At 36.7% G+C, this 14,533-nt stretch overlaps 1 protein-coding gene across 1 annotated transcript; it reads right to left on the reverse strand.

Annotated features, from left to right (window-relative positions):
* Positions 1 to 7,765: 7,765 nt before the first annotated feature.
* LOC132547753 (uncharacterized) lies at positions 7,766 to 14,533 on the reverse strand. The gene is made up of 2 exons (XM_060211555.1): positions 10,677 to 14,533; positions 7,766 to 10,468 (listed from the first exon to the last, which is right to left on the reverse strand). The coding sequence occupies exon 2, from the start codon at positions 9,737 to 9,739 to the stop codon at positions 7,766 to 7,768; it is 1,974 nt and encodes a 657-aa protein (XP_060067538.1). The 5' UTR covers positions 9,740 to 10,468; positions 10,677 to 14,533.

Here is a 14,533-nt window from a genome sequence, read left to right on the forward strand (position 1 = left end):
TGAATCATTTTGTTGCTTTCATAAAGAAGAATATTGACATGTAAATTAAACTGCTATTATCACAGAACACATGCTGTGTCATGTCAGAACTATTGTAAGAAAAGTTTAGTAACACTATTTTGACATCATAAGTAAGTCATGTCTTGATGATATGAAATGGTTGATTTGGTAGTCAAAAATGTTCTTACTTCATAAAAGTGTCTAAAATAGAAATGAATTTGTCACTAAGTCTTATTTTAGCTCACTTGTCTGTCATTTGTCTACAAAATGCTACTAGTCCTGAACGACTTGAGGGGATTTGTACAAATTGGTCAGGAGCATCCTTAGGGGAAAATGAATAGTTCTTGTATAAATAGTGTGTCCCGGACCCCAGGAACTGAGGGGCAGGGCCCAAAATGGGAAATTTGCTTGCCAAGTGCTTTAAAATTCTACTCCTCCTATAGATATGGTTGGAATTTGCCCAGTTTTTGTCTGAAGTATCTTTGTTGAGGGTGAATCAATTTTGTATAAATCGTGGACCTTGGCCATCTGGGGTGGGAAGAGTGGGACCAAAGAGGGGAAATAGAACAGATTCTTCAAAATCCTACTCATATGGTAGGAATAATTGGATTTTGTCCTAACTTGGTGTGAATCATGTTAGGTGAAGGGGAATCAGTTTGGTATGAATGATGGATATCAGTCCCCTTAGGGGGGCAGGGCCCAATAGGGGAAATAGAGCAATTTCTTTAAAATCCTACTCCTCCAGAAGAAATAATTTGAATTTGTCCCAATTTGGTGTGAATCTTGTTTAAGTGAATGGGAAGCGATTTTGTACAAACGGTCGATCTTCCCCCGGGGCAGAAGGGGTTGGGCCCAGAAGGGGAAATAGAACAAATTCTTTAAAATCCTACACCTGTAGAAATGATTGGATTTTGTCCAAATTTGGTGTGAATCATGTTTTGGTGAAGTGAAATGAATTTTGTATAAACAGTGGTTGTTGGCCCCCTTAGATGAGAAAAGTAGGCCTAATAGGGGGAATAGAGTAAATTATTTAAAGTCCTACACAATAATTGGATTTATCGTCTGAAGGATGTTTGCGTGAAGGGAAATCAGGTGGGGGGTGGGGGGGGGGGGCGCTAGGGAAAGTGGGGCAAGGCCTAATAGGGGAAATAGAGCATACTATTTCCTACTCCTCTGGTAATAATAATTTGAGATGTCCATATGTGGTGTTAAGTATTTTTGGTTAAACGGAAACCAATTTTGTATAAAAGGCAGGAGGAGCGGGGTCCAATCTTTGAAACAGTTTAGATCCCCATCTTATTACCATGCACATAGAATTACTTGGCATCAAGAGATAAACATATTCATTATGTAAGAATTGACCCTTGGGAAGGGCACACCTCTAGGGACATTATTTCTTGGTCATATTTTTGACATACATGTAGTTGTGATATCAACCTGATTACTATATAATCTCTTACTTACTAGGCATCAAAAAAAAAGTCATAATATAAGAATTTACCCATTGGTCTCTCCCCAATGGGAAAATGGGGGGGGGGGGTCCAAAGTTACAGAAAAGAAAAGAAATTTTTAGTATTGCCATATTTATACACAGAAAAGTGACATGGAGCTCTGAACTGTAAATCTATGTTAATTCAGGTAATGTTGATTTGAAGAACTGGAAACGGATTCTAAATAGCAATTGTTGGAACTGTTAATCTGGTGTAAGGTGAAATATGGACTTTTAAAAGGACTTCAGGCGTAAGGTTAAAGGTAAGATATGGATTCTATCGAATTGAAGATGTAAAGTGATAGATAAAATATGAACTCTTTATAGGAGTTCAGGCGTAAGGTGTAAGGCAAAATTAAAAGGACTTCAGACTTCAGGCTTAAGATAAATTCGGCCTTCAGAGATAAGGTGTTTGGTAAAATATAGATTCTTTATAGGGCTTCAGAAGTAAGGTGTAAGGCAAAATCTGTACTTTTATTAAAAGGATTTTCAGATGTAAGGTGTAAGATGAAATATGAACTCTTTATAGAACTTTAAATGTAAGGTGTAAGGCAAAATTAAAAGGACTTCAGACATGAGGCTTAAGGTAAATTATTGACTATAGGATTTCAGACATCTGACATAAGATGTAAGGTATACTCATGGATTCAGACATTCTGTAACAAGGAATCTTGTTGTCAACCAGGCTTGGACAATTAATTGTCAGTTTTGCCTTCATTGGATCTGTCTGTTGGTTATGGTTTTGTCTTGATGGTCAAAGTGTTTGTCAAGACAGAAATCCATTTGTCTATTTTGTCCTTAACATGCTATACTATACCAGTCTTCCTTCCCTCCCTCATCTCCAGGTTCCTGATGGGAGACTTCTATCTGTTTTTGCATACCAATATCAGATATACATGTAAACATTCCTTTTTCTCATTTTAAGACATTTTAACAGTATCTTTTCTTCATACAGGGATTTTATTACCCATGCCCATTGTATATGCTCACTGGAATTAGAGATTTAGGATATGAAATACTTTTCTGTATCCGCCATTTACCATCATCTTTTCCTACAATGAAAACAGTGGGGACAGTTTTCCAGGATTCTGTATGATAAACATGATGATTTTAATATCCTTTCTGTGAATTTTCCATTCCTAGACATTAAAATGCCTGCTTCCCTCACCTATGATAGTCTATAGGTTTGTTTGCAACTCTCATGCAAGATATAAAGATAAAAATCCCAACACAAGGCTTTGAGAGATGCAGGATGAAGGTCAAAGGGAAGTTTTGTGGTTGTCATAATGATCTCGGTGAGAAATATTGTAATGCCTTGTGCAATATGGGACTGGACATGTTTAACGTTTGTTTTCATTGTACATATATAATGTAATATAATCTATTAGCATTTGTTCAATCATCACTGTAATCAATTTTATTATGAGACGAGAATTTGAAACTGAAGTTTTTGAAAAGAATTAATGAAAAATCTGCAATTCATTTATTTCAATTACATATGATTTATTATCTTCACAGATATTTTACTTAATTTTTTCAGTGTATAAAACATGTACATGATTCCTGATTATGTAAATGTCCACAAGTGACCTGCAACAGATAGCAGGTCCACAGTGATGATTAATCCAGAGTTAGCAGGGACCATCTGGAGGTCACTTATCAACCCAAAGAACCTTTAGGAAGTCTCCTCCAATTGGTTAAGAGTGTGCATCTAGAGTTCTTGGGTTCAAACCCTAGTAGAAACTGCATTTTAAGGTCACCTGAGATGAAGTCTCATGTGACCTATTGCGATCGCCTTTGTCTGCCCCCATCCATCGTCCATTGTGCAACATCTGTCGTCCATTATAACAATTGACATTTTCGACTTTTAATAACCAAAATGCCCAGGTTCATAGTATTGTGCCAGTACCATACTGGGATGAAGGGCTATTGTGTTTGTTCATATGAATGACCTTGACCTTCATTCAAGGTCACAGGGGTCAAATATATTTAACAACAGAAAGTGTTATCAGTTCTGTTTAATTGAAAATTAAGCCTTCAAACTTAGAAACGATACAAACCTTGTAAGTTGTCATATATCAGTTCTGTTCTGTCTGTCCCAATGCTGGGACTGATGTACAGACCCTAAAAACTGGCCAAAGACCGGAAGACCTCAGGTGACCAATAAGGCTGATGGACCTCTTCTTCTGCTCCTGTTAAGAAATGTCACTGTGACCAACTCTTGTTTTTAGTAAGCAGAAGTTTGAACAGGAGAAGCCCAAACTTTGAGGGCAAAGACTTAGAAACAGATGGCTCTTGGCGCCCACCTTTGTTTCTTGGTCTTTATATGTTTTTGAAAATCTGGATTCTTTCCCTTCTTTTCCCTTTTCTCCTCTATTTCTGTTCTTAATTATACGAAATTTGAGCATTCCTCTGAAGAAACAGTGATTATGACCCTTAATTGCCAAATCAAAAATGATTGCCTGTCAGCAACTTTCTTTTCCTGATCAGTCTCAAAATTGAATGGGCACTACCAGGTAACAAGGGGAATGTACATATGAAATTTGAAGAGAGATACATCAAGTACTTCTGAATAGTGATTACCACATTTTATTGTTAAAATCCAGGAGGACCGTCTGTCAGTCATTTTGGGTTGCTGATCTGTCTCAAAACCAAACGGGCACAACAAGAAACCTCGACAACCTACATATGAAATTTGAGAAAAATCTATCCAATACTTCTCAAGACATAGTGATAAACTTCCATTGTAAAAATCCAAGATGGCCACCTGTCTGCCATTTTGTTTTTCTGATCAGTCTCAAAACCATTTGGGCATAACTAGGTACTAAGGAAAACCTACGAATGAAATTTGAGAAAGATCCATCTGGTACTCCTCAAGAAATAGTGATAAATATTATTTATGGATGGACTGACGGACCACTGATGTAGGACGATTTGAATAGCACATTGTCTGATGATGGTGGGTTTAAAAGGAGGAAGAAATGTAGCAGAACTGGACTGGGTCAATAATCTGTGATGAGGTAGCTCCATTGGTAGAGTGTCTGTTTAGATTTCAGAGGGGCTTGGTTTCAAACTATTGTCTAGCTGTGCATGTTCCTGTAACACATGTTCATATGGTGATAAGGTAGTCAAATACTTCTTTTAATTACCATAGGGCCATGATTAAACTCATCTACAAATTAACAAATATGCAAATCTGAATCCTCAGCATTGAAGAATTTCTATTTTAGGTTTTATGAGAGGAAGTCTTTCAAAGACACATTTCAATGACATACTGATGGAAGACATATTACAACAGATATCAGCTCACTTTTGTTGCCTGAACCAAACCTACTAAATAAATTAGTAAAACTAAATCAATACACAAAGAGAGATAAACAAGAATTCCCTTTCTTTAATGGAAATTAGTGTAGGCAATCGGTCATTGGTTACAAACTCCTGCACCAAAATGTGTTAACATGAAAATTGACAGTGCATTACAATGTAAATGTATGAGAATAAAGTAAAAGTTATCATCAAGATCATACAAGGCAGAATCTTATTGCTGACTGATAAAACATAAAGCGGAAGTTACATGATCTTGGCAGAATGTCTACATCATGACACTCTTTTTCCTTCAATAAAAACAAAATAGTCATAATCAGACTACATTTCTTCAGTAAAACATACGAGTAAAATCCCTCTTCATAATTCAACATACTGTAAAGTAGTCAACATGTATCACAAGACATGATTTGATATATCACTGACAATAATATAGACAGGTATACCTTATACCTAGGGTATACACAGATTACACAAGTATACAGGTGTACCTTATACCTTGGGTACACACAGATTACACAAGTATACAGGTGTACCTTATACCTAGGGTACACACAGATTACACAAGTGTACAGGTGTACCTTATACATAGGGTACACACAGATCACACAAGTGTACAGGTGTACCTTATACCTAGGGTACACACAGATCACACAAGTGTACAGGTGTACCTTATACCTAGGGTATACACAGATCACACAAGTATACAGGTGTACCTTATACCTAGGGTATACACAGATCACACAAGTATACAGGTGTACCTTATACCTAGGGTATACACAGATCACACACACAAGGGTATACACAGATCACACAACAGGTGTACCTTATACCTAGGGTATACACAGATCACACAAGTGTACAGGTGTACCTTATACCTAGGGTATACACAGATCACACAAGTATACAGGTGTACCTTATACCTAGGGTATACACAGATCACACAAGTATACAGGTGTACCTTATACCTAGGGTATACACAGATCACACAAGTATACAGGTGTACCTTATACCTAGGGTATACACAGATCACACAAGTATACAGGTGTACCTTATACCTAGGGTATACACAGATCACACAAGTATACAGGTGTACCTTATACCTAGGGTATACACAGATCACACAAGTATACAGGTGTACCTTATACCTAGGGTATACACAGATCACACAAGTGTACAGGTGTACCTTATACCTAGGGTATACACAGATCACACAAGTATACAGGTGTACCTTATACCTAGGGTATACACAGATCACACAAGTATACAGGTGTACCTTATACCTAGGGTATACACAGATCACACAAGTATACAGGTGTACCTTATACCTAGGGTATACACAGATCACACAAGTATACAGGTGTACCTTATACCTAGGGTATACACAGATCACACAAGTATACAGGTGTACCTTATACCTAGGGTATACACAGATCACACAAGTATACAGGTGTACCTTATACCTAGGGTATACACAGATCACACAAGTATACAGGTGTACCTTACACCTAGGGTATACAGGTGTACCTTACACCTAGGGTATACACAGATCACACAAGTATACAGGATCACACAAGTATACAGGTGTTCCTTATACCTAGGGTATACACAGATCACACAAGTATACAGGTGTACCTTACACCTAGGGTATACACAGATCACACAAGTATACAGGTGTACCTTATACCTAGGGTATACACAGATCACACAAGTATACAGGTGTACCTTATACCTAGGGTATACACAGATCACACAAGTATACAGGTGTACCTTATACCTAGGGTATACACAGATCACACAAGTATACAGGTGTACCTTATACCTAGGGTATACACAGATCACACAAGTATACAGGTGTACCTTATACCTAGGGTATACACAGATCACACAAGTATACAGGTGTACCTTATACCTAGGGTATACACAGATCACACAAGTATACAGGTGTTCCTTATACCTTGGGTATACACAGATCACACAAGTATACAGGTGTACCTTACACCTAGGGTATACACAGATCACACAAGTATACAGGTGTACCTTATACCTAGGGTATACACAGATCACACAAGTATACAGGTGTTCCTTATACCTTGGGTATACACAGATCACACAAGTATACAGGTGTTGTATACAGTATTAATTCACTGAAGATTGTTTATTTCACAACCTGTAAGAAATGGTTGGACTGTGACCTGGCTCCATACAGTAGTATTCCTGAACAATATCAAAATAAGACCTGTGTACTATAAAGTGAAGTGTAATGATGAAGTACATAAAGACGATACATAATGATTGATAATGGATAAAAATTATTGCAAAAGAAAATAAAAATCCCAAACAAACTTATCTCGCATTTTTGATTCTGAATCACATTCACACAGTGTTCTGCTCTATCAGTTTTAACAAGGCTACATTCTCAAACAACTTCAACTATCTTCTGTACACTTTATCACCACCCAAGTTAAAAATCTGTTTTCATTCCCTTTCATTCTCAAGTACCAAATATTCCTAAGCCATCTAATCATCTACCAAAATTGAAAATAAATTTCTGTGCAATGATATTACATATATCTGAATGTATGCCATGGTTTTTAAAAAATTCATAAAAGAATAAAACTAGTACTGAATTAAATGTGAAAAGAATTTGAAAATGAACAGTTCTGGTGCCTCCCAATACACTTCATAAATTCCATCTGGATGCTTCTGAGTGTGGCTACAGGAGGAAGTTCATTAAACGTTGTGCTTGAATATTTGGCTGAAACCAGAGGGGGAGGTGGGGTTGGGGCATATCATGTCATAACTCATCTTTTCTGTATATTTTGACAATCTAAAATGATAACAAGAAACCAGATTTCTGAATAGAAATGCTGGGTTACTAGATAACAAATGGGTGATTTAAAATGGTCTGTACTTGTATAAGTAATTAATGAATCTACTACTTACACTGAGTTAGAGATCTCTACTAAGCTGCCATATCAAACAAAGCATTCTCTCATGAAGCCTTACTGTTCTCACATTGTTACAACACAGCATTCTCTCATGAAGCTTTACTGTGCTGGTAATGTGACAACACAGCATTCTCTCACGAAGCTCTACTGTACTCACAATGTTACAACACAGCATTCTCTCATGAAGCCTTACTGTTCTCACATTGTTACAACACAGCATTCTCTCATGAAGCTTTACTGTGCTGGTAATGTGACAACACAGCATTCTCTCACGAAGCTCTACTGTACTCACAATGTTACAACACAGCATTCTCTCACGAAGCTCTACTGTACTCACAATGTTACAACACAGCATTCTCTCACGAAGCTCTACTGTACTCACAATGTTACAACACAGCATTCTCTCATGAAGCTTTACTGTGCTGGTAATGTGACAACACAGCATTCTCTCACGAAGCTCTACTGTACTCACAATGTTACAACACAGCATTCTCTCACGAAGCTCTACTGTACTCACAATGTTACAACACAGCATTCTCTCATGAAGCCTTACTGTTCTCACATTGTTACAACACAGCATTCTCTCATGAAGCTTTACTGTGCTGGTAATGTGACAACACAGCATTCTCTCACGAAGCTCTACTGTACTCACAATGTTACAACACAGCATTCTCTCACGAAGCTCTACTGTACTCACAATGTTACAACACAGCATTCTCTCATGAAGCCTTACTGTTCTCACATTGTTACAACACAGCATTCTCTCATGAAGCTTTACTGTGCTGGTAATGTGACAACACAGCATTCTCTCACGAAGCTCTACTGTACTCACAATGTTACAACACAGCATTCTCTCATGAAGCCTTACTGTTCTCACATTGTTACAACACAGCATTCTCTCATGAAGCTTTACTGTGCTGGTAATGTGACAACACAGCATTCTCTCATGAAGCTTTACTGTGCTGGTAATGTGACAACACAGCATTCTCTCATGAAGCTCTACTGTACTCACAATGTTACAACACAGCATTCTCTCATGAAGCCTTACTGTTCTCACATTGTTACAACACAGCATTCTCTCATGAAGCTTTACTGTGCTGGTAATGTGACAACACAGCATTCTCTCACGAAGCTCTACTGTACTCACAATGTTACAACACAGCATTCTCTCACGAAGCTCTACTGTACTCACAATGTTACAACACAGCATTCTCTCATGAAGCCTTACTGTTCTCACATTGTTACAACACAGCATTCTCTCATGAAGCTTTACTGTGCTGGTAATGTGACAACACAGCATTCTCTCACGAAGCTCTACTGTACTCACAATGTTACAACACAGCATTCTCTCATGAAGCCTTACTGTTCTCACATTGTTACAACACAGCATTCTCTCATGAAGCTTTACTGTGCTGGTAATGTGACAACACAGCATTCTCTCATGAAGCTTTACTGTGCTGGTAATGTGACAACACAGCATTCTCTCATGAAGCTCTACTGTACTCACAATGTTACAACACAGCATTCTCTCATGAAGCCTTACTGTTCTCACATTGTTACAACACAGCATTCTCTCATGAAGCTTTACTGTGCTGGTAATGTGACAACACAGCATTCTCTCACGAAGCTTTACTGTACTCACAATGTTACAACACAGCATTCTCTCATGAAGCCTTACTGTTCTCACATTGTTACAACACAGCATTCTCTCATGAAGATTTACTGTGCTGGTAATGTGACAACACAGCATTCTCTCACGAAGCTTTACTGTACTCACAATGTTACAACACAGCATTCTCTCATGAAGACTTACTGTACTCACATTGTTACAACACAGCATTCTCTCATGAAGCTTTACTGTACTCAAATTGTTACAACACAGCATTCTCTCATGAAGCTTTACTGTACTCACATTGTTACTACACAGCATTCTCTCATGAAGCTTTACAGTACTCACATTGATACAACACAGCATTCTCTCATGAAGCTGCTATACTCTATTTTTTTCACCTGCCACAAATGCTTCAATAAATTAAATTCAATGAACTTTAGCACAGCCAATCTAATGTTTCAAGCATACCAAGGACTTATAACCAATATCTAAATTATTTCAACCCATATGCTCAAGGAATATTTCAACACCTAAGAAGAACATCATTATATAACACAGGGAATGCAATTTTCCTCAATCCTTAGTAATTTGTAGTCAAAGTATTTACCACAATCAGAACATGAACTGACTTGATAATATTGAACAGAAACCTAGATAGAGAATGGTGAACAGAAATATAGATAGAGAATGGTGAACAGAAACCTAGATAGAGAATGGTGAACAGAAACCTAGATAGAGAATGGTGAACAGAAACCTAGATAGAGAATGGTGAACAGAAATATAGATAGAGAATGGTGAACAGAAATCTAGATAGAGAATGGTGAACAGAAACCTAGATAGAGAATGGTGAACAGAAACCTAGATAGAGAATGGTGAACAGAAACCTAGATAGAGAATGGTGAACAGAAATATAGATAGAGAATGGTGAACAGAAACCTAGATAGAGAATGGTGAACAGAAATATAGATAGAGAATGGTGAACAGAAACCTAGATAGAGAATGGTGAACAGAAATATAGATAGAGAATGGTGAACAGAAATATAGATAGAGAATGGTGAACAGAAACCTAGATAGAGAATGGTGAACAGAAACCTAGATAGAGAATGGTGAACAGAAATATAGATAGAGAATGGTGAACAGAAATATAGATAGAGAATGGTGAACAGAAACCTAGATAGAGAATGGTGAACAGAAATCTAGATAGAGAATGGTGAACAGAAACCTAGATAGAGAATGGTGAACAGAAATATAGATAGAGAATGGTGAACAGAAACATAGATAGAGAATGGTGAACAGAAACCTAGATAGAGAATGGTGAACAGAAATATAGATAGAGAATGGTGAACAGAAACCTAGATAGAGAATGGTGAACAGAAATATAGATAGAGAATGGTGAACAGAAACCTAGATAGAGAATGGTGAACAGAAATATAGATAGAGAATGGTGAACAGAAACCTAGATAGAGAATGGTGAACAGAAACCTAGATAGAGAATGGTGAACAGAAACCTAGATAGAGAATGGTGAACAGAAACCTAGATAGAGAATGGTGAACAGAAATATAGATAGAGAATGGTGAACAGAAACCTAGATAGAGAATGGTGAACAGAAACCTAGATAGAGAATGGTGAACAGAAACCTAGATAGAGAATGGTGAACAGAAATATAGATAGAGAATGGTGAACAGAAACCTAGATAGAGAATGGTGAACAGAAATATAGATAGAGAATGGTGAACAGAAACCTAGATAGAGAATGGTGAACAGAAATATAGATAGAGAATGGTGAACAGAAACCTAGATAGAGAATGGTGAACAGAAACCTAGATAGAGAATGGTGAACAGAAACCTAGATAGAGAATGGTGAACAGAAACCTAGATAGAGAATGGTGAACAGAAACCTAGATAGAGAATGGTGAACAGAAACCTAGATAGAGAATGGTGAACAGAAACCTAGATAGAGAATGGTGAACAGAAACCTAGATAGAGAATGGTGAACAGAAATATAGATAGAGAATGGTGAACAGAAACCTAGATAGAGAATGGTGAACAGAAATATAGATAGAGAATGGTGAACAGAAACCTAGATAGAGAATGGTGAACAGAAACCTAGATAGAGAATGGTGAACAGAAACCTAGATAGAGAATGGTGAACAGAAATATAGATAGAGAATGGTGAACAGAAATATAGATAGAGAATGGTGAACAGAAATATAGATAGAGAATGGTGAACAGAAACCTAGATAGAGAATGGTGAACAGAAATATAGATAGAGAATGGTGAACAGAAACCTAGATAGAGAATGGTGAACAGAAATATAGATAGAGAATGGTGAACAGAAACCTAGATAGAGAATGGTGAACAGAAACCTAGATAGAGAATGGTGAACAGAAATATAGATAGAGAATGGTGAACAGAAACCTAGATAGAGAATGGTGAACAGAAATATAGATAGAGAATGGTGAACAGAAACCTAGATAGAGAATGGTGAACAGAAATATAGATAGAGAATGGTGAACAGAAACCTAGATAGAGAATGGTGAACAGAAACCTAGATAGAGAATGGTGAACAGAAATATAGATAGAGAATGGTGAACAGAAACCTAGATAGAGAATGGTGAACAGAAATATAGATAGAGAATGGTGAACAGAAACCTAGATAGAGAATGGTGAACAGAAACCTAGATAGAGAATGGTGAACAGAAATATAGATAGAGAATGGTGAACAGAATCCTAGATAGAGAATGGTGAACAGAAACCTAGATAGAGAATGGTGAACAGAAACCTAGATAGAGAATGGTGAACAGAAACCTAGATAGAGAATGGTGAACAGAAACCTAGATAGAGAATGGTGAACAGAAACCTAGATAGAGAATGGTGAACAGAAATATAGATAGAGAATGGTGAACAGAAATCTAGATAGAGAATGGTGAACAGAAATCTAGATTGAGAATGGTGAACAGAAACCTAGATTGAGAATGGACAGAAACCTAGATTGAGAATGGTGAACAGAAACCTAGATAGATATTTCTTTCTTTCTAGGTCTCCTTGTCAAATGGACTTTTCTAGTGTTATTAACTAGTTGATATGCCCAGTGCTTCCATCCAAAGTTTAATAGCAAAACACCATTGCTATGACAGTACCTGAAATGTTTAACATCTATATTAAGTATTTGATAAATTTGTTAGATAACACTTATTTACTTCTGTTTCATATTATATATATCTCTCTCTCACACACACGCACGCGCATGCGCACGCACACGCACACATGCGCGCGCACACACACACACACACAATATCAATTTAAACCTGAAGAAAAGTCAGGTGACCATCATCAATACACACTATATTATGTCACATCAAACATACACAAGGAAATCATCTTTATAGTGTCTATATTTCAGATACAATGTAAATCAATAGCACATCTATCACTTATTTACCAGGTATATAAAACATTTCTACCGGGTGTTTATACTGGATCTGTAGGCCTGGAACATTACTGTTACATGGATCTGTTTTCCACATGATTTTCCATCTTCTACCTACACATGCATCCAGGATTACAATCCTATGTCTTCTAACAGGATCACAATCTTTTGTAAGTGATGATGATAATTTCCTGTAATCCAGTCCATACACATGTCATGAAGTATGACCTATTGTGATGTCAAGACAGGACACTAAATATTTCCTGATCCTATTTGGACGTAAATATTCAGTCCTAGATACAAGAGAAAACATGGAAAAGCAATGTTTTCTAGAGTATTGGCAGAAAAAAATAAATAGTGTGACAAAACTTCAATTTCTTTCTATTTGATATGAAGTATAAGAATTGCCTGAACAATTTTTCACATGTTGTCTTTCCTGATCAATGTGCACAACTCTGATTTTTCTTGTGAACATTGTATTTTGTATGTAGTTGTCTCTAAACACATGGGCTATTTTCCTTGTATATAGACCGGGTAACATTACATCATACATACTAAACAACCAGTAGATGAAGGATGGAACATCAACACCAGGGATTTTGTGACATTGTATATTTTAACAGTTTACATCTCCCACGCCAGAAATGCAATATATGTATACAATATGTGGGACAAACTTCCAACTCTGTCCTTCTGAGAATGCATGGTCGTTTCACCAACATAACCCATGTCCCACCATTTTACGTCAAACAACCACAACATTGATGATGTTAAAGTCATTATTGTCACCATGACAAAGGTCAACGTCAACATTCAGAATAAAAAAAACGTGGATAGAAACACTTAAAACACTGGAACCATTGGGACTCAATCTTCAGAATGGCTAGATGATCTACCTTCATACATGAGAAATAGAACAGTGTCTGTTCAGTGTATACGAAATATATGACTTGGTGTGAAAATAACACAAAACATTTATTTATATCATTTCTCTCAATAATCCTAACTAGCGTAAAATTCTAAACAATTGCACATCATGTGATTAGAACAATCAATATTTTGAACCGTATTTTGCACTTCAGCTTTCCTTTTTCTTGATGTAAAATTGATCTGATGATTGTTGGTTTAGCCATCTAAATGTCAACTAACAAAATCTACTAAGTCACAGAATCCCTTGTGTTGATGTTCCATCATTTATCTACCTGTTATTATCCATCGTCCATGGAGCTCTATAAGAATACTCAGGTATCCACCTCCTCTACTGATACATCTATCTACCAGCACCACCCACAGGACTCCTTCACCTCTTTGTCTTATACAATACAAATGTTCATGTATACATATATTTGTCATCAGTTTGGCTTGTAAACAATACAAAATATAGATATATAAACTTTCACAACATTGAAGGCATATATTATCTGATAGAGTACACGTCTCATTACAAAATTAACTTTTTCATTTGAATGGCATAAATTAGATTTTAAAAATTCATGTGCGAAATAATGTAAAAGGTACTTCAGTTTCCCATGTTCAATGTACTTATTTATTTCTAGATTATTGTAATAAAAGGGGAGGTAACTTCAAAATCCCCATTAGTCCCTTGAATCTGAACTAACTTAATTATACTTAAAGAAGTTCAAGATTTAACACTGCACTTTGAAATGTACGTAATCTCATTATAACAGCAGATTCTTTGTAACAATTAGCATGGAAGGAAGTGAGAA

The sequence above is a fragment of the Ylistrum balloti genome, unplaced genomic scaffold (assembly GCF_031769215.1).
Source record: "Ylistrum balloti isolate Yb309-2 unplaced genomic scaffold, AGI_CSIRO_Ybal_v1 Utg369974, whole genome shotgun sequence".
Classification (NCBI taxonomy): Eukaryota; Metazoa; Mollusca; class Bivalvia; order Pectinida; family Pectinidae; genus Ylistrum; species Ylistrum balloti.